The 20837-nt window shown below is 45.8% G+C and overlaps 2 protein-coding genes across 2 annotated transcripts in view; both read right to left on the reverse strand.

The window, feature by feature from the left end:
* The window catches only part of PRRC2A (proline rich coiled-coil 2A), a 41781-nt gene extending 38266 nt beyond the window's left edge, over nucleotides 1-3515 (reverse strand). Inside the window, exon 1 of the mRNA XM_083600278.1 lies at nucleotides 3313-3515. The gene's annotated coding sequence lies outside the window, so the exon portion shown is untranslated. The remainder of the gene's footprint in view (nucleotides 1-3312) is intronic.
* A 1721-nt stretch (nucleotides 3516-5236) lies between these two features.
* Nucleotides 5237-19936, reverse strand: AIF1 (allograft inflammatory factor 1). The gene is made up of 6 exons (XM_083602605.1): nucleotides 19731-19936; nucleotides 14283-14344; nucleotides 11815-11881; nucleotides 9040-9081; nucleotides 8253-8415; nucleotides 5237-5572 (listed from the first exon to the last, which is right to left on the reverse strand). Exons 1-6 carry the CDS (start codon nucleotides 19741-19743, stop codon nucleotides 5485-5487), a joined length of 435 nt encoding a protein of 144 aa, XP_083458731.1. The 5' UTR covers nucleotides 19744-19936; the 3' UTR covers nucleotides 5237-5484.
* Between the last annotated feature and the right edge of the window lie 901 nt (nucleotides 19937-20837).

The following is a 20837-nucleotide window of genomic DNA, read 5'->3' on the forward strand; positions in this document are numbered from 1 at the left end:
GAACTGTTCTGCATTGCCTTTTGAAGAGACATTTAGTATAATACCACTGCCCTCTTTGTACTTTCACTACATAATGCATAGCTAAGATGTCCAATTCCCTCAGCACTGCACAACCAGATATAATGGCACCTGAGCAAAAACAAGCCAATAGCAGTTTTAAAAATAGCACACCCTACTAGTTGCAGCTGATATTTTTTATTTAATTAATTTATACGGTCTTTCTGGAATCTAGATTGCCAACCCCATTCTGCTAGGATTGCATCCCATCCTTCTGAGGACTGGCTGTTCTTTTATTGTAAATCCACACGTTTAAAACGAGTTTATACATCCACACATTTAATAATTCTAGACATTAAAACCTCATTTTAAGGATTTTTAAAACTGGCTGATGAGAGGAAAAAGGAAGAAACACCCTCCCTCCCACACGCACAACCCCCCCCTCAAAGCCACCCAAAAACTGAATCAGCAACCATTAATTATTAATACAGTATATTCAATTTATCTGCAGAATCCCAAAGCTGCATTAGAGAGGAATAGCTTTCTAAAGTCAAAGAAGACACTCCTAGTTTGAAACCATGTTAACGAAGAAAAAACACTATGTGCTCAATTAGCAAACATAAATCTGAAATTTGGAGTAATTGCCGTGAAAAAAACCCAACCCCCCTAAATTCCATCACCGGAACAGGGAAGCACCAGATGAGACAGTCCTCCTTGAACAACCATTTTATAAAAAGGGTGGTTCTGAATCAAGCAGAGAAACAAATAGGCATCACTTCAGCAATCCCTCCCCCTTGCATTTAGCACCCCAAAATGAACATGGAAAAACTGGGATCTAAACCTATGGGAGAACTGAAGGGGGGGAACTCTCACTCTTCCTCACAACCCAGCACCGGCAACCCTGTAAATCTGCATGAAAGGGCTTAATATTTAGGGCACAGCCGAAGAGCAAATTTGCTTGTCTTGAAATGCGAAACCTGGCAATTAGATTTCATTTCTAACCCTTTCCTCAGAATCGCCATGCTCTCTCTTTTTTGTGCACGGGTAAACCTGGCAAGGACCCAGTTAAGACACTCGTCAAAAAGCTACCTTGGCTTTGGCTACCTAATTTTTTCTTGGGGTGTGTGTGTGTTGTGCCTTTTGGTGGGAGGGGGGAAAGAGGACCCCCTTCTTGCTGCATAAACACACCCATTATTTTTAAAACCACCCCATTTTGAGACTTGTGGTTCTGAAATGAAAGGGAGCCATATTAGCTCACTTTTTTTTGTGTGTGTCACTATACACCCTTTACAAATCACTATCTTGCCACAATGCTGGGAAATTTGAACTCCACTTTTAAGCTAAATTAATTCCGGCTGTTCTATTAAAAATACCAAAAAGGGAGGGGGGGATGTATACAACAAGAAGCCATTAATCTTTCCTAACCACACAAGTCATGAGGACTTCTTTTCCTTCCAATCCACTGTGTTTGAGAGTGCAAGAAGAAACAAGGCTTTAGATGAACAAACCACTCTCCCTTTTCCCAAAGGCACACCCCTAGTCTCAATACTAGCTTCAAAGAGAGGTATTCATCACCCCCAAACAGATAAGATTTTCTATTTAAATAACACCCAACTACTGATACTGCCACTGTAGTCCTACCATGTCTAGATTTTCACCGACACCCCCAAACCATCATAAAAGCTGCCTGCTTAACAGGTTTTGCTTTTTCAAGTGCAGCTGCAATAAAACGGGTTTTTATAACTCAGCGGTTCATCTCGCAATTAACACGACTGTAACTTCATGACTACCTCAATATCGCCCTTATTTAGGGTATCTTCTCAATCCCACGGGGTACTAGCGTAGGCAATGAAGACGATGATTTAGCTGCCTTCTTCAAATAGTATTGCTGCTGCCTTTAAACCATTCTCTCTTTTTTTAAAAAAAGGCCACACCTCCTGTCCCCTACTCCACCCCTCCCTTCCGACATTTGGATTTTTCCTGGGGAGAAAAATGTTTTAATACATTACAGCAAACCTGAAGGCAGAGGTTGACTTAAATTAATGATATAGCTTATATACAGATGCAAACCTCAAGCGCCTTACAGTATCATGCTCTAAACACACACACACACAGCAGTTTCAATCAAACCACATCTCCCCTTTCCTCCCCAAAACATTTGGATGCTTCTAATACTTTCTTATTTTAAAGAAACTCCTTTATGTATAAAAAAATTGGATTTCAATCAACTTCACCTCCTCATTCCAATAGTGCCACACATCTCAAATGTCGGTACTATACTGTAGGTATGCTGGGTAGAAAAGTGTCCCCACCCCCCCCACCACCCTGTGGTATTTTAGACCACAAAAAAATCAAAATAGAAGTTAATGCAAAATATAAAGGGCGAAATGCAAAGGGATAAAGGAATGGCCGGGTTCAGCCTCAAATTTCTGTGCGCTCTCTCTCTCTCACACACACAAAAACCAGCCCTTTATCCCCTGAAATATCAATTTAGATTTCATCATAGGTTCTAAAGGGGAAATCTTTTAGAGGCTAAATGTTGTGTGCGGTGTTGGGGGAGGGAAAGAGGAAACCCCAGCACCCCCAAATACAGCCTCAATACTTCAGACCACCCTAGAGATGGATACTAGGCGATTATCTGGGCCTTATTATTCTCCCCCCCCCCCGCATTAAAAAAGCCCCACCTGCTCCAGAACCATCTTGGCCCTTTGTATTTCCACACCTCACTCACGGCCCTCTCCAAATTTAAGATAAACCGCACCCCCCACCCCACAAAAAACACCAGGTGTGTCGGGTAATGGAGGGTGGGGGGGGTCACAACTGAACTCCACCTGAAGCCTCAAACCCCCAAAGGCCTGTTAGCGCCCCCTCGTCAATGGCACCCCCCCAACCCGCAGGTTTCGCCGTCGTGTGAACAGCCAAGCCCGGGTTGCGGGGGGGGGGGTCCAAGGCGAGAGTCAGGAAGAGAGAGCACCCTCTTCACTCTCCCCTTTGTAGGCGGCTCTACCCCGGGGGAGGGCAGCCATTGGGAGCCCGACTGCCCTCAAGTGGGGCAAATACCCGCCAGGAGCCACAAGGGCAGCGCTTTGGGGAGGGCACGGCTGGCCATGGGGAGCGGGGAGAGAGGCCCGAGGGGCGGATGGACGCGGATTCAGCTACGGGGAGAGCGGCCGAGGAGGATGAAGTAAGGGACAAGATGGCGGAGGCCTGAGCGCTCTACCGGCTCGAGCCGACCTAGCCTCTTCCCTCGCACCAGCGCCGCCCTGCGAGCGCTCAAGCGGAGGGTTACCGGGGGCGAACCAGGCCGATACCCACCTCGTCTGATCGGGCTCGGTCCGCTCTATCCGGATACGAGCTTCCCGGGGGCGGAAGGGAAATCTAGGCGGAGGATGGAGGCGGATTACGCTGTCCCCCCCTCCCCCTTGCTTTGTAATTTGTCCAAGGCCCGATGTGGCAGCCTCGGCGTCTAAGCACCGACTAAACGGCCATCCGGGTCCCAGGCCCCGGCGGCGGCGACGAAGCCACGCCCCCACACGCTGCACGGGAGGCGGGGCTAAGGGGGCAAAACCCCGAAGGAAGGGAGTTCGAAAACAGAGAAGCGGGCGGGCGGGGGTTCGAGGGAGTTCAACCGGCAGGTGTTGCAAAGGGAGTCTGGAAATTCGGCGTAATCCGTGCAATAGCGGGGCAGCTCCTGATCTGTGGAATTGGCTCCTCTTTCCCTCACTCCTTGCAAAGCAGAAAGTGGTTGTATTTATTTAAATAAGGGCGATTGGAGGTTTGAATTCCCGCAACGTGTTGCAAAAGCAAACCGACCAGAGTGGCAGTGATCCTGGATGTAATCTTAAACGGTGCCTAGGAGCTGTTTGAATATATATGGGTGTGCAGTTTTAAGTACGCATAACATTTCTTTTTTTCACCAGGCCTTTGGTTCTTAATTATCTGTGGCCTCCTTGAGTGGGTGAGATGTTTTAATCCTGATTTTTTTTTTAAAGGATATTTCATATTTCTCCTTACCACTTTGGTTTTTTTTAATGCTATCTAGAATGTATGTGTGTGCATTTATATTAAAATAATAATAATAATAATAATAATAATAATAATAATAATAATAATATAATAATAATAATACTTTATTATTTATACCCTGCCCATCTGGCTGAGTTTCCCCAGCCACTCTGGGTGGCTCCCAATCAAGTGTTAAAAACAATACAGCATTAAATATTAAAAACTTCCCTAAACAGAGCTGCCTTTAGATGTCTTTTAAAGATAGGATAGCTGCTTATTTCCTTCACATCTGGTGGGAGGGCGTTCCACAGGGCGGGTGCCGCTACCGAGAAGGCCCTCTGCCTGGTTCCCTGTAACCTCACTTCTCGCACTGAGGGAACCGCCAGAAGGCCCTCGGAGCTGGACCTCGGTGTCCGGGCTGAATGATGGGGGTGGAGACGCTCCTTCAGGTATACAGGACCGAGGACGTTTAGGGCTTTAAAGATCAGTACCAACACTTTGAATTGTGCTCGGAAATGTATATTGTATGTTGCTTTGAGATACCTTGGTTTTTTTTAAAGAAAGTGACCAGTTTAACAAATAAAATATGTAAAAAGGCGAAAAATTTGCATGATCTGAGAAGCCAGAGTAAAAAATAAAATAAAATGTTCCAGGGTTTTCAAGAGCAGATTTGGGGATGGCACAGGGTGCACGATGGGGGAGGAGAGGGTGTTTGTGTGTGTGGGGTAATCAAGTTGTGCACTAGTCACATTATTTATCAGAAACTTCCAGAAATATGCCTGGGGCTGATGGGAGTTGGATATTTGGAGGGCACCCGGTTGGCAAAGGCGGGTGCACAGGATTGCAATTTTCAGCCTAGGGCTATACCCAAGGGTAAGAAAGCTGTTGGCCTTCACAAAGTCGCTGGATTGCAGTTCTTGGGGCTGATGGGAAATGAAGTCCAACAATGCCTGGAAAAGTGGCACAGGAACCTCAGTTGTGCTATGCCAGGCATAGGCAAACTCCGGCTCTCTAGATGTTTGGGACTACAATTCCCATCATCCCTGACCACCGGTCCTGTTAGCTAGGGATGATGGGAATTGTAGTCTCAAACATCTGGCGGGCTGGAGTTTGCCTATGCCTGTGCTATGCACACAGTGGGAATAAGCTTACTTCTGAGTAAACATGAACGAGACTACATTGCAAACACCATCGTTATTGGATTACGATCAGCAGTTGTAACAGGAATTTAGTATATATATATATATATTTTAATGGAGAGAGTAAAAAGTAGAACAACAAATACGACCTTGCAGGGAAAATACCTTCTCCCGCACCCCACCACTCAATGAGACAGAGTTCTGCCGTGGGAGGACTCAGAAATACTATTTCAAACAAACCCTTTATTCTAGGACATTTTTCCAAAAGAAAGGCTCTCGTGTTTACGAAGAGCTCCAGTAACAGCTTGGAGGCCGGAGCCAACCATGTAGTTAAAGGTATTTTTTAAGGAAGATCTGCAATTATTTTTTTGGGTGGGGGTCCAGCTGGCTTCTCATCCTTCTCTTTGGCTTTTTCTTCATACATCAGAATTCTGCAGAAATAAGAAGGAAATATGAATTCACAAGAGATGCCCCTTCTTAAACCAGACAAGTAGCCATTTAAGAAAATAAAACGAGCTCTGTTGGACCAGATAATTCCCCCCCAACCCACCAGGTGTGTCGTGTAATGGAGGGAGGAGTCACAACTGAACACCTGAGGATAATAAGAGTCTGAGGCTGTTCTAGGATCGGGGGTTATTCTAGATGTCTTCTTCGGGGTCCACCTCAAGGCTGCTTTTCATATCTAATGTGGGATTCTGCATATAAAAGGACTGCTAAAGTGGTCAGGCCAGGCCCTTTAAGTTAACGGCTCAAGCTCACTGTTAAATTTTGGCTTTATTATGTTAACTTTGGGCCAAAGGGGGGACCACAGAGAGACTCAAAAGCTGGATTTTCCAGTGTGGCAAGCAAAAACAACTGAGACACCTTAAAAGACAAACCAAATTTATTATAACAAGCTTTCATGAACTTTGTCAGATGCCACAAACTTAAATCTTAGTTGACAGGTATTTAAAGGAGAGCATTGGATGGTGGAAGTTGAACCTTAACGAGATGCAAAAAAAATACAGTCAGTGATAATTAGAGCTTAAATGTATGTTGAAGAGACAGGCCTTTAAACCTTTTGTAGCAGCAGGCTGCTGAGATGGTTGTACAGTGGTGCCTCGCAAGACGAAATTAATTCGTTCCATGAATTTTTTGTCTAGCGAATTTTTCGTCTTGCGAAGCACGAAATCCCATAGGAATGCATTGAAAATCAATTAATGCGTTCCTATGGTCAAAAAAAGTCCAAACAAAGCCAAATTTGGTACAACAAGAGTTTATTAAGTGCTCTTTAAAGTCACACATTCTGTAAAGAGCATTTCAAAATTCAAACCCAGATTTTTTAAAAAAAAAACAGCGGAGTGGCCCAATGGTCACAGAAAATCATAAAAATGCAGAAAAAAACCACAAGCTTCCAGATTCTTGCAAACCCCTCCCCAACACCAAGTCCTTGAATTCTAAACACCCCAACCCAAAATCCAACCCCCCCCCAAAAAGTTTTAAAAGCTTAACTTACCAAATGGCTGCAAAAGAAGTTTTGGAAAAGCTTCAAAAATCACGAGTCTTTAAAAACCTCAAAAAAGGCTACTATGTACACTGCGTTCTATGAGTTGCTCCTCGAAGTCAAGTCGCAACTGTATTAATGGTGTTAAGAAAAAGGAAACAAACTTGCAAGACGTTTTCGTCTTGCGAAGCAAGCCCATAGGGAAATTCGTCTTGCGAAGCAGCTCAAAAAACGGAAAGCCCTTTCGTCTAGCGAGTTTTCCGTCTTGCGGGGCACCACTGTATTAACATCAGTAGTGGGGCAGAGTCATCACTTGTAAGTTAAATTGAGAGAAAGGTGGTTTTTTTTTTAAAGCATGCTGCATGTCTTAATTAGATTACCAATGCCAGGATATCTGACTGTTTCTTGCAAATGGTTCTACAGGTGCATCTGATGAAGGGGGCTTGAGTCTATGAAAGCTTACACCAAGTTATTAAGGTACCACAAGACTTTGGGGTTGTTTGAATAGCTGAAGTAGAGTTCACCAGGGACCAGTGGCTGTGAAGGAGTTGGTAGTCTTGAACTAGGCTGGGGAGAGACACAGAGACTTGACTTGCTCTCTGTGCTGAATCCAAAGCTATATAGCTCAGGGCCTCTCTTAGAAACCTATGTGGGGAGCAAGATCTATCGGAGAGTTAACATTGTGAGCCCTTCCACTTTATGCTCGGTGTCCAGCACATAGTCGTCATGTTTATTATGTGCCATAATAAAAGCCGTATATCTCTAAGATGGGGTTAAACCACAGAGCCTAGGACTTGCCGATCAGAAGGTTGGCGGTTCAAATTCCCGCGACGGGGTGAGCTCCCGTTGCTCGGTCCCTGCTCCTGCCAACCTAGCAGTTTGAAAGCACGTCAAAGTGCAAGTAGATAAATAGGTACTGCTCCGGCGGGAAGGTAAACGGCGTTTCCGTGTGTTGCTCTGGTTTGCCAGAAGCAGCTTAGTCATGTTGGCCACATGACCCAGAAGCTGTACGCCGGCTCACTCGGCCAATAAAGCGAGATGAGCGCCACAACCCCAGAATCGGTCACGACTGGACCTATTGGTCAGGGTCCCTTTACCTTTATCTCTAAGACACCACAGCCTTCTATGTAATACCTTAAGGACTGCCTCTCTCCATATTAAATTTCCTGGACCCTGAGATCATCTTCTGAGGCCCTTTTTTGTGTGCCTTCTCGAGAGGTGTCCATGAGAGGTCCAGAAGGTGGCAACATGAGAACGGGGCCTTTTCTGCAGTGGCTCCCCATCTGTGGAATGCTGTCCCTGGGGAGGTTCACTGGCACCTTCATTATAAATCTTTAGGCGCCAGGCAAAAACGTTCCTCTTCAACCTTTGGCTGACTGACATCCAATGCCCTTTTGTGAAATGTGTTGGGCGATTATTGGGTTGTTCTTGGTTTTGATTTTATTGTGTAGTTTGTGTTTTTATATTGTGCTTTTTATGTGGCAAACTGCCCTGAGACCTCTAGGTATAGGACGGTATACAAATTTAATTTAATAATGATGATGATGGCATAAGGAAATCAAACCCAAGTTTTGCGTGGGCAAAAATCTGATATCTTTGAGACCGGGCTGTGCGTTAATGGTACTTACATTTTAAGGATAGCTGATCGCTTGCCCAGCATCATACGGACAAAGTCCCGGTAGGAGATGGTTTCGCTCATACCTCCAGTCACCTCAGTGATCATCTTCTTTAGCTCCAGGTGGGTCTTGGCTGCGCCCAGTTTTTCTAGCATGCGCTTCAAGGCCATGATATCTTGGGGGAAGGGAGACAGCAAACCTGTATAACTAAAGCGGACTGCCATAGAGTGCGCTAAAATAATAATAATATAATAATTTTTTATTTATACCCCGCCCGTCTGGCTGGGTTTTCCCCAGCCACTCTGGGCAGCTTCCAACAAAAGATTAAAAATACATTAAAACTGTTATGTACTGAGTTGAATAGGATCCAAAATGCAGCAGTCTGATTGGTCCCAGAACAGTAGGATTCAGAATGCAGCAGCCTGATTGGTCCTAGAACAATAGGCTCCAGAATGCAGCAGTCTGATTGGTCCACAGGAGCCACCCAATCCAGCTCCAGGTGGAAGTGAATCCGCGACCTGATTGGCCTACAGGAGAATCCCGGAATTATCCAATCACGTAGGGCCCATTGTGTAAATAATGTATATAAAGCAGACATTCTGGGGGAACTTCCATTCCAGCTCACCACTATGAGCTGAGTAAAGAGCATGAAATCCACTCTCGACTCCGAGTAGATTTCAAAAACATTAAAAATGCTGTAGTTAAAGAAAATTAATGAACTAGGGAGCAGGAATGTGCCTGGTGCGGAAATTTGTGCATACGCAACTGCGAAGCCATGCTATGAAGACAATTCACCCACCTATATCTCCTTGTGCATTGAGATCAAAGTCCATGTATTTCTCTGGGTGGGGGAAAGAAAAGACAAAATGAACAGGTTGACGTAAGTGCGCAATACCCGTCTTGCTAAATTGGACGCAAAGTCTGTCCAGTCCGAAATACCTATCTCCAACTATGGCCAGCTACGTACCCCTGTGAAGGTCACAAATGGTGCAATGAAAGGACTCGATCTTCATGGCCAGTTCCTAGCATCTAGTACTTCAAGGTATGGTATACTGCGACTAAATATGGAGGTTCTAGTCTTAGCTTTCCAAAAGCTGCTACTAGATACATTCTCAATGGGCTTGCCTCATTCTTTCAGTTTAGAAAGATAAATTTTATTTCATACAATCGATACACAATCTACGTATTAAAAATTTATTTTAAAAAATCTATAAACAATTGATTTTACAACTTTTATAAAATTAAACCATTTTACTATTAGAGAACCAGAAAAAATATTAATAGGTATAAATGTAAGCAGGACTTAGTAAAGTTGCAAGCTGTTTTAAACTTGCTTTTCAATATTGTGTTTTAATGTTGGAACCTGCCCTCAGACCTTAGCACGAAGGACAGGTATAATAATAATAATAATAATAATAATAATAATAGCAATTAATGAAGGGTGCAGATACTTTGTCTAGTGTCAGACTTTTTCTTCTTTTTGTTTAGAGCTTTCTCCTTTTTTAAAAATGTGTTGATTTCATTTTTTTTGGAGAAATATTTATTAAAGTTTTAAAAAAACAAATATACAAAAACACATAATAAAAGAAAAAAAGAAATAAAAATAAACACACAGAAAAAATAAGAAAAATTAAAAACAATTCAATTTTTCATACTTAAAACTCATTTGCTTGTTTCTTTGACCTCCTCACACCTCCCCTTCTTGTATTCCCATTTAAATAATCAAATCAGCAAATCCTTACCCTCTTTCATTTATCTTATCTCTATAACTTAACATTTTATAACTCTGTATTTTCATCCATTATCAATTCATTTTTGCATATTCTTATTAACTTTGTTGCTAATACCACTTATTTCCAATCCAACATCATTTTAATTATGTTTTTACCTATTTATAACCCTTTTTCCATATTCTCTTAAAGCATTACAGCTGGAAACCACTTAATTTCTATCCAACATCATTCTAACATTCATTAATTTTACAATATTTCTGTAGATAGTCTGTTCGAAAATCGAAGGGCTGTCGCCAATTTCAGTGGGGGGAAAAGAGGAACGCGCTTTGGAAGCCGTTTGAGTTCCGAAAAACATTCAAAAACCGGAATACTTCTGGGTTTTCGCATTTGGGAGCCGAAACACTCAGCAACGGAGCCGTTCAAGAACCGAGGTTTGACTGAAATGGAAGAAGGAAGTCTAAAATGGACCAGCCCCTACTGCCTCCAGGGAAGGAAAGCTCAACACTGCCTTACAAGGCACTGAACAGTTCATATGATTGAGACATTAATTTCTCCTCTGGCTACAGTGATGCAGCTCCTGCCAAAGTTCAGCCCTCCTGCCCCATCCAAAGCACCCCCAAATGACTCCTCTGAGAGTGCTAGGTGATGGGGCTTGGGCATGGGTAGGCAAACTAAGGCCCGGGGGCCAGATTCGGCCCAATTGCCTTCTAAATCCGGCCAGCGGATGGTCCGGGAATCAGCGTGTTTTTACATGAGTAGAATGTGTCCTTTTATTTAAAATGCATCTCTGGGTTATTTGTGGGGCATAGGAATTCGTTCACCCCCCCCAATATAGTCTGCCCCCCAAGGTCTGAGGGACAGTGGACCGGCCACCTGCTGAAAAAGTTTGCTGACCCCTGGGCTTGGGAATCAGCAAACAGGCCTGGGGTCTGCATTCTTTTTTATTTTCTTTTAAAATATATTTCTTAGTTTGGGCAGCTGGCTGGCAGCTGGCTGGTTACGAAACAAACAAGCAAAACCAGTTTGCCACCCAGATTTTGCATCATTATAAAATATTTTCTTTTGTTTACAAAAGTATGTGTGTCGTCTCTTTCTTCAGGTTGTGTTTTCTACGTATCAGTTACATTTGTTGTGAGACGTTGGGTGTTATATGCAGGAGGGGGGAAAAAGAAACCAAATGGGCATTGTGCAGTTTTGCATTTTGGAAAAAAAAAGGGGGGCGGGACTTGCTTAAATCATTCTGCCACCATGACTATATGACCCCAGACTTAAATGGGAGTTTGTTTATGTTGCCCTGATGCTGAATGTATTTACAGTGGTACCTCGGGTTAAGAACTTAATTCGTTCTGGAGGTCCGTTCTTAACCTGAAACTGTTCCTAACCTGAGGTACCACTTTAGCTAATGGGGCCTCCCGCTGCCGCTGCGCTATTTCCGTTCTCATTCTGAAGCAAAATTCTTAACCCAAAGTACTATTTTTGGGTTAGCAGAGTCTGTAACCTGAAGCGTATGTAACCTGAGGTACCACTGTACTTTGGAATAAGCACCATGTTGTCATAGAAAGGAATATTGGTTGGGTACATGTTCAGAATAGGCCCATTAACATTTGCAGACCTAAATTATTCATGTCTATTATCATAAAATTGTAGCGTTGCAGGGTACCCCGATGGTCATCTAGTCCAACCCCTTGCCATGCAGGAGGGTCTCCTCTGTGCAGGGCTAGAATTAGATGCAGCTCAAAAGTATTTTTTTGTTATCCATTTCTGCAACAACATGGGGCTTATTCCCCCCCCCATCCCACACCCCCTCCCGCAACCTCAAGTCCTCCATGGATGGCACTCACTCTTAAATATTGCTAATTTGTCAGGTAGGTCTTCGTCAGTGCTGTATTTGGGGTCATCCATAAATTCCTGTAGAAAGTCAGGGGGGACATATTGATTAGGGTAGGAACAGATCCAGTAATGTCCAGTTAAAAAGGTAAAAAAAAAAGGGTAAAGGACCCCTGGACGGTTAACTCCAGTCAAAGGTGACTATGGGGTTGCAGCGCTCATCTTGCTTTTCTGGCCAAGGGAGCTGGCGTTTGTCCACAGACAGCTTTCTGGGTCATGTGGCCAGCATGACTAATCCGCTTCTGGTGCAATGGAACACTAACGGAAACCAGAAGCGCCATTTACCTTCCCGCCACAGTGGTACCTATTTATCTACTTGCACTGGCATGCTTTCGAACTGCTAGGTTGGCAGGAGCTGGGACAGAGCAACAGGAGCTCACTCCATTGTGGGGAATCGAACTGCCGACCTTCCGATCAACAAGCTCAAGAGGCCCAGTAGTTCAGACCACAGCGCCACCCGCTCCCAGTGCCACCTAGTGACTGAAGTAGGTAATGTCACGAGGCACACCAGCTGCCAGGGAAAACGGGAATCACCCCCTCAAGAGAGCAGGAAACATCAAGCCAGCTGAAGGGTGGGGGATGAAGCTTAGAGAGTCTCTGCCAGTCAGTGCAGGCCACCCTTTGTCAACCCAGGGTCCCCAGAGGTTGTTGCCAATGTTAGAAATTCCCCAGGCGCGTTTTTGCAACCAGCTCGGGTCCAGTGCGGAAATTTCTGGATGCCAGGTTTGCAACTGACATCTCCACCTGGAAGACTGGCTTATTTAAGACTTTACCGCAGTGTAAGAGCTCCGCTTCCTTCTGGATTTAGTTTTGCACACCAGGCATGCATGCTGTGAAGCTAATCCGTCCGTCAGCCTCGCTCCTTCCCTCATGTTTCAGATGCCTGCTTATTTCAGATACTTTAACAGGAAACCTGCCTTCTGTCAAGTCAGAGTGTTTGTCCACCTAGATTAGCATTGCTTGCACTGACTGGCAGCAGTGGCTGTCTAGGGCATCAGATGGGGATCTTTTTCAGTCCCACCTGATACGCCAGGGCTGGAACCACACACCTTCCTCATGCAAAGCATGTATTCTGCCACTCAGCTTTCCCTTCCCCTCAACTTTAACGACTCCCTGTATGCCTTGCTTACTTGCTCATTCATCCTTTTAACTTATTTGAGAGGATGGGGAACCCAAAACCTTTTTTTAAAGTAGCTGTAAAACTGCTCTGGCTACTGGACTCTCTGCAGGTCCACGTGCAAATTATGGTGACGTCACATGTGCTAGCCAGTCAGTGCTATCCACAGTGGCGTAGCGTGGGTTGTCAGCACCCGGGGCAAGGCAAGTAATTTGCGCCCCCTAACCCGTGGATTTGCGCCCCCTAACCCATGGATTTGCCCTAACCCCCAGATGTTGCGCCCGGTGCGGCCGGCCCCCCCTGCACCCCCCACGCTACGCCACTGGCTATCCACAGTCGCCTTCTTCTACAAAGCTGTGGAACCAGAGTCAAAGAGCTTGACTCTGGGGTGGGGAATCTCAGGCCTGGACCCTGAATGCAACCTTCCAAGCCTCTTCATCTGGGCTCCAGTATTCTCCCCACACCACACCCCCTCTCCTAGTCCAAGCCCCTTTGCTGTTTCTGCCTTGCACCCTCATTGTGGGGTTTTTGTGTGTGGTTTGGCTGGAATGCATCTTTGGACTCTGATAATGTCTTGTCTGTTTGCCTGGATGGGAGAAATTGTATAAAGGTAACAATGACATTGGTTGCTCCACCATAGCTGTCAACTTACAGATTTGAAAATAAGGGACCAGCAGCCTCAAAAATAAGGGATCAGCAGCCAAAATAAGGGATTTTCCAAGCACAGGTATGTTCAACTTCTGAGCGCCTCCGAGCCAAAGGCAGAAAGCCCAGCCAGCAGCCAAACAAAGCCTCAAGCCTCAAGGAAAACCACCATCACCTCTCCGCTGGGAAGCGCTGAGCAAAGGCGTGTCCCTAGGCAATGCAGCCGATTTGATCAGCACAAGGCATGCAAGCTCCACCCCCCAGTTGTTCTTAGACTTCTTATTGGGTGAGTAATGCAGCCAAGCAACACTGGCCGGCAGGGAGGGAGGGAGGGAGAGGAGCTGTTTCCTTTGAAACCCGGGAAATTTAAGGGACATCATCAATAAGGGACAGCAGCTGGACACAGCGCTGGGATAAGGGACTGTCCCGCCAAATAAGGGACACTTGACAGCTATGTGCTCCACCCACCTTTGCCTCTGGCCCTACCCACCACTTGCATCTGGCCCTGCAGAAGTTTGTTCAGAAGGGAATGTGGCCCCTGGCCTTAAACACCCCCCACCCCTGCTGGAGAAAATAAGGCACGTGAAGGGCTGTGTGCAGCGAAACAGCTTCCAGACTGGCTCGAGCCTCCTCACCCGCAGTGCTAAGAAACCGCCTTACCTTGTTGAGGGAGTCCAGGAATTCCTCCTGCTGGGCTTTTAACACTGCAAACGCTTTTCCTCCTAGGAGGTGAAGAAGAGGGTTAATGGTTGGCATTAATGTCCTGGTTTTCAGGTGTAAAAATGGTGGGGGGGATTTTGTCAAATGTTGGGGGAAACCCAGATGTATGGCAATGCGATGGGAAAAGCAGCGGAAACAGCTCCAAAAGCTTAAAATCGCTATTTTGGGGGGAGTCCCCCCCCAAAAGCTCAATAATTTTGGTGGTTTCCTTAAGAATGTTGGTGCTGACCTTTAAAGCCCTAAACGGCCTCGGCCCAGTATACCTGAAGGAGCGTCTCCACCCCCATCATTCAGCTGAGGTCCAGCGCTGAGGGCCTTCTGGCGGTTCCCTCACTGCGATAAGTGAGGTTGCAGGGAACCAGGCAGAGGGCCTTCTCGGTAGTGGCACCCGCCCTGTGGAACGCCCTCCCACCAGATGTCAAAGAGAAAAACAATTACCAGACTTTTAGAAGACATCTGAAGGCAGCCCTGTTTAGGGAAGCTTTTAATGTTTAATAGGTTATTGTATTTTAATATTCTGTTGGAAGCCGCCCAGAGTGGCTGGGGAAACCCAGGCAGATGGGCGGGGTATAAATAATAAATTATTATTATTAAGAAAGCTCAACCATTTTGTGGTCTTCCTAAAAAAACGTCAGGAACTCTGCCAGTGTCAGGAATTTTACTTTTTGAAATATGCCAACCCTAGATAATAGGGCGAGTGGAGTAAGAGTTATTCGGGAGTGGAACAGACTCCCACGGGAGGTGGTGGACTCTCCTTCCTTGGAGGTATTTAAGCAGAGGCCCATCTGTCATGGATGCTTTAGCTGAGATTCCTGTATTGTAGGGGGATGGTCTAGATGACCCCTGGGTCCCTTCCAACTCTTAAGATTCTATGATCTCCCTGACTTTGCCCTAATATTTTTTTTTAATCAAATGTCCATCCCACCCTTCCTCCCAAAGGGGTCCAGGGAGGCGAACCCTTTTGTGGTAAGAAATAAAATATAATTAACTATAGAAACATACAGTGGTACCTCGGGTTAAGTACTTAATTCGTTCTGGAGGTCTGTTCTTAACCTGAAACTGTTCTTAACCTGAGGTACCACTTTAGCTAATGGGGCCTCCTGCTGCTACCGCACTGCCGGAGCACAATTTCTGTTCTCATCCTGAAGCAAAGTTCTTAACCTGAGGTGCTATTTCTGGGTTAGCGGAGTCTGTAACCTGAAGCGTCTGTAAACTGAAGCGTATGTAACCCGAGGTACCACTGTATTGGGGTTAGCTGGGGGTGGCAGTGTGGAGAGTATCTGTGGGTCCCTTCCAGGCCTGCGATTCTGTATCTAGTGAGGTTTGGAATCATTATTATTATTACTATTATTATTATTATTATTATTATTATTATTATTACTACTACTACTATTACTATTTTTATTATTATTACTAGAAGAAGCTGCTGAACCAGTCAGAAGAGTCTCTGTAAGGCAATGGCCTCACTGCCATTTCCATGTCTAAAGATGTTGCTCTGTTGCCATAGAGACAAATGGGTGTGTGTCTTTTCCTATCTCCCCTTGACTGGATGCTACATTATCCTAGGATGTAGGACAATAGACTGGAAGAGACACTGTGTGTGTGACTATTGGCTGATGCTGGAAGCTCAAGACACAGAGGCTTGTCTTGCTCTGTGCTGGACCCAAAGGCTTGGTGGTGGTGGGTCTCTCTGGGAAGAAGAAGAAGAGTTTGGATTTGATATCTCGCCTTTCACTCCCTTTAAGGACTCTCAAAGCGGCTAACAATCTCCTTTCCCTTCCTCCCCCACAACAAACACTCTGTGAGGTGAGTGGGGCTGAGAGACTTCAGAGAAGTGTGACTGGCCCAAGGTCACCCAGCAGCTGCATGTGGAGGAGCGGAGACGCGAACCCGGTTCCCCAGATTACGAGTCTACCGCTCTTAACCACTACACCACACTGGAACCTAATGGGGAAGCAGGAACTGTCTTGCCACGAGCCTTTCCATCCTATGCTGAGGTTGTAAATGAAACCATAAACCCAGAAGACACTGCATACTCCGTTGACCTTCATTCCAAGGAAATTGAACACAGGGTAAGTACAGCCACCCTTGGAGTCTCTCACCGCTTGGAGATTGGGGTGCATGCCACAATATTTAAAACATGTGAAAACTGTTAGGTAAAGGTAAAGGAACCCCTGTCCATTAGGTCCAGTCGTGACCGACTCTGGGGTTGCGCACTCATCTCGCTTTACTGGTCGAGGAAGCTGGCATACAGCTTCCGGTTCATATGGCCAGCATAACTAAGCTGCTTCTGGTGAACCAGAGCAGCACACGGAAACGCCGTTTACCTTCTTGCCAGAGCGGTACCTATTTATCTACTTGCACTTTGACGTGCTTTTGAACTGCTAGGTTGGCAGGAGCAGGGACCGAGCAACGGGAGCTCACCCATTGCAGGGATTTGAACCGCCGACCTTCTGATCGGCAAGTCCTAGGCTCTGTAGTTTAACCCACAGCTCCACCCGCGTCCTGTGTAAACTGTTAAGTAGATCTAAAAGCAATAAAGCATCTGAAGCAAATTTAAGAGCAGATGCATCAAAACCAGGCATCTGGATAGATCTTCTGAAACAGAAAAGTTTCCAGTGGACATTGAGAAGAGAACAGTGATGGTACTGGCCTAATCTCGCTATGGCTGTTGAACGTCTCTGGAGTCTCCCAGTTTCTGCCATTTCCTCTTTCCGACACAATTTCCTGACTTGCATGTGTGCTGGCGGTTATGTGTTTCAATTTCTGTAGACTACTTTGCTTTTGGTTCGCAGTGTCGTTTGGCTAACCAAAGAGGAACCTAGCCCAAATTTCCTGACTCGGTTTTTTTGTTCCCTGCCTTCCTCCAGTTGCAAAGGGGAAATGGAATAGGTAAACAGCAGCAGCAGCTACCAAATTGAGGCATCGCAGCTGTGGTGGGGAAAGTGAGGGGGGGGACATTTACAAAGCTGGGGGATGGGAGCACCGGTTTAGGGTACACTCTAAGGTAGGGGTAGCCCACGTGAGGACTCCAAATCCTATCACCCCCAACTGTTGGCTGTGCTGAAGAAAATGCTTCGGGATGGGAGAGAGAGAAGGGAGAAATTACACTAAATGGAACTTCCCTCCCACAGTTTTTTCTTTAGTCACACCTACTCCAGACATTTAAAGCATACAGTGGTACCTCGGGTTAAGTACTTAATTCGTTCCGGAGGTCCATATTTAACCTGAAACTCTTCTTAACCTGAAGCACCACTTTAGCTAATGGGGCCTCCTGCTGCTGCCACGCCACCGGAGCACGATTTCTGTTCTCATCCTGAAGCAAAGTTCTTAACCTGAAGCACTATTTCTGGGTTAGCGGAGTCTGTAACCTGAAGCGTATGTAACCCGAGGTACCACTGTAGGTTTTTATGCAGAGGTTGTCATGGGTGATGCAGCAGAGATGAGAAAGTGTTTGGATTTGATACCCCGCTTTATTCACTACCCTAAGGAGTCTTAAAGCGGCTAACAACCTCCTTTCCCTTCCTCCCCCACAACAAACACTCTGTGAGGTGAGTGGGGCTGTGAGACTTCAGAGAAGTGTGACTGGCCCAAGGCAGCTGCATGTGGAGGAGCGGGGAATCGAACCTGGTTCACCAGATTACGAGTCCACCGCTCTTAACCACTACGCCACACTGGCTCCCTCACAACCCACTTCCTTCCGATTAGAAAAGGGAAGCTGTGGATGAGCAGAGGTGTGTGCAGTTCGGGCAGCCCATGCGCATGCGCAGATGACAACACATGCACAAGTGACAGCTTCAGTGCTTTGGAGTTCCGAGTATGGAAACATGCAATGGGGACCGGGGGAAAACTTCCCCTCTGCACAGCAACGTAAGTATCAGGGAGGGGGAGAATTCAGATCAGGAAAATGGCATGTTGGCAAGGTATAAGCCAACCCCCACCCCCAGTTGCTAGGACCAGATTTAGGTTCCCGCCTCAACTGCATTTGCCCTTGAAAAATTAAATACTGGAGATTTGATTGTGACCATCTTGTCTAGTGCCAAGGAAAAAGAAAGTGTGAACAACTGTTAAAAATACTCCTTGACTGTCTTTCAGGGAGTGAATCCAGATTAAAACCAGTGGAAGATTTAAGGAGCCAATTCACAAACCTGTTACAGTATCATCAATTACATGATATGTCTAAACTAGATAAGAAAAATGGGTTTCCGGACCAAATCTGAAAGAGATTTATTACAGAATAAGGATAAACTATATTGTCTAAAATGTATAAATTGTAAACACAGGACGAGCTGGTAAAAGCTTCAATGATACACTGGGCAATGGACATAGGGCATAATTTAGCTCTAAACCTTTGGAAGAATGATTTGAAATTTACTGCATGCTACTGCATGCTGGAAGAAAATCACATGAAAATTACATGAAAATGATTCATAGATGGTATTTAACCCTGAGCAGACTGGCTAAGAAATATAAAATAGAATCAGATTTGTGTTGGAAATGTAAAGAAATGGAGGTGACTTTTTTTCCATATGTGGTGGGCGGGTAAAAAGGTTAAAGGAAATGATTTATAATGAGATAAAAAAAATGTTTCAAACAGCTTTCCCCAAAAGACCAGAGGCATTTTTGCTAGGAATCGTTCAGACAGAGGCTCCCAGGTCCCAGAAAAACCTATTTTTGTATGCAACAGCGGCGGCCCAAGTTTTGTTAACCCAAAAGATATTTATATTCCTCCATGGATGTACCCAGTTCTCTCTCACGTCTCCCAGTTTTATTTTCACCACAGCTCTGTGAGGACGCAGGTGGTGTTGGTCTGTCTGCTGTTGTTTCCCAGCGTGATAGGGTAGGCCGGACTTTGCCAACCTGGTGCCCTCATGATGTTTTGGACCACAACTCACCTCAGCCAGCTTAGCCAATGGTCAGGGGACGATAGGAGTCGTAGTACAAAGTCTGGAGGGCACCAGGTTGATGAAGGCTGTGTGCACACCATGCGCCTAAAGCACATTCCCACCCCCTCCAAAGGATCCTGGGAACTGTAGCTCTGTGAAGGGTCAACTATAGTTCCCAGGATTCTTTGGGAGGGGTGGGAAAGTGCTTTAAAGGTATGATGCAGCTGCAGGTTTGGCAACCCAGCTGCAATCTCCTTCGCAGGCTGCTGCCCCGCTCCTTCTCCCTGATGTATTTCCAGATTCCCTCTTGCCCTGCCTTGGGTGCCTCTGCTGGTTATATGCTCCTCTCTGCTTTATGGTTGCTAACATTTCCTGCATCCAAACCTCTCTCTTTCCATAATAGTCTTCACCTTTGGATACACCACAAGCCCCCCATCTTCCTGCACCCTGGACAGTTACGATCTCTTTCCTGGACTAAGATGGTTTCCTCAGCAGCCGATACCTTGGGGGTCCATGGGTCTCCTCTTTGCCTTTTCCTCGAAGGGTTCCCCTCGACTTCTTCTCTGCTGAACTGATGTCTCGCCTCCTCAGCTGCTCCCTCCTGCTCCTTCTCTGTGTGCATATAGATATTTCAGTCTGTAATATATATGTGGAGGAGACTTCCTCTTTTGCTCTGAGAAACCACACAGCTCATTGACACTCGCACAGACCATGTGGAGAAGGAGAGAGGAAAGGTTTTCTGAGAGGGCTTGCGCTGCAAAGTGGGAGGCCTGAGAGAGAGAGAGAGGAAGTTGCAGGCTGCCCTTCAGCAAAAGGAAGTTGGGGGCTGAAACACAGTCCGGGCGGTGGTTGGTCCTCGGGCGCCGCGTTGTCGACCTTTGCTGCCGTAGGTCTTCGGCTGCTTGCCGTTTTGAGTTGCACGCCTGACAGTTCGCACCTTTTGTGTCGCACTGGTGCGGCTAGAGGTTGTCAGCGTGGTTCCCATGGGTGCAGTGGCACTCTCTGCCACCCCCATCCGCTTCCTTGGCCACAATGCGGGGCCGCCTTTTCCTCCCTTGAAAAGGACACGCAGCTAGCAGATTAAGTTGGAAGAGCGATGCCCTTTCCCATGCCTTCTTTCAGCTCTGTGTGCTTTTTTTGTGTGGCTAAGGTTAGTTCTACTGGGTGTTGTAAACAAAAATTGCCCTTTTCCCTTATGGGGTATCCAAGAGCCCATATAGAGTCCTTACATAGGTTCCCTATTGGTAGGAGATAATAACAGAGGCCAACCAGAGAATATTGAGAAGCAAAGCAGCTAGTAAGCCTGATCTTTATTGATCTGTTGCAACAGGGTCCTCAACTCACCACACAAAGGAGGGAGGAGGAACCCAGAACAATGGCGCGCAAGGCCTCATAAAGACTTTTGAAATTGCCACCCTGTAGATCAAGACCACCCCCAGAAACATCATACATACATCACAGAAGGGGTGTAACATAAGACCACCCCTCAGATACATCGTACCTTCATCACAGAAAAGGCGGTCTAAAACAGAAATTTGAATGTTGTTTTTCTCCTGTCGTTGTTTATCTCCTGTCTGGCAGGCTACTTGATTGGATTTCCTGGGGAGCC

This window comes from Podarcis filfolensis, assembly GCF_964270895.1.
Source record: "Podarcis filfolensis genome assembly, chromosome: 2".
NCBI classification, from domain to species: domain Eukaryota; kingdom Metazoa; phylum Chordata; class Lepidosauria; order Squamata; family Lacertidae; genus Podarcis; species Podarcis filfolensis.

Coding starts and splice junctions, on each gene's coding strand:
- AIF1 (XM_083602605.1), bottom strand. Junction 8,416..9,039: donor CAATGCACAAGGAGATATAG/GTGGGTGAATTG, acceptor CCTTCCCCCAAG/ATATCATGGCCTTGAAGCGC. Junction 5,573..8,252: donor CGATCAGCTATCCTTAAAAT/GTAAGTACCATT, acceptor TTATTTCTGCAG/AATTCTGATGTATGAAGAAA.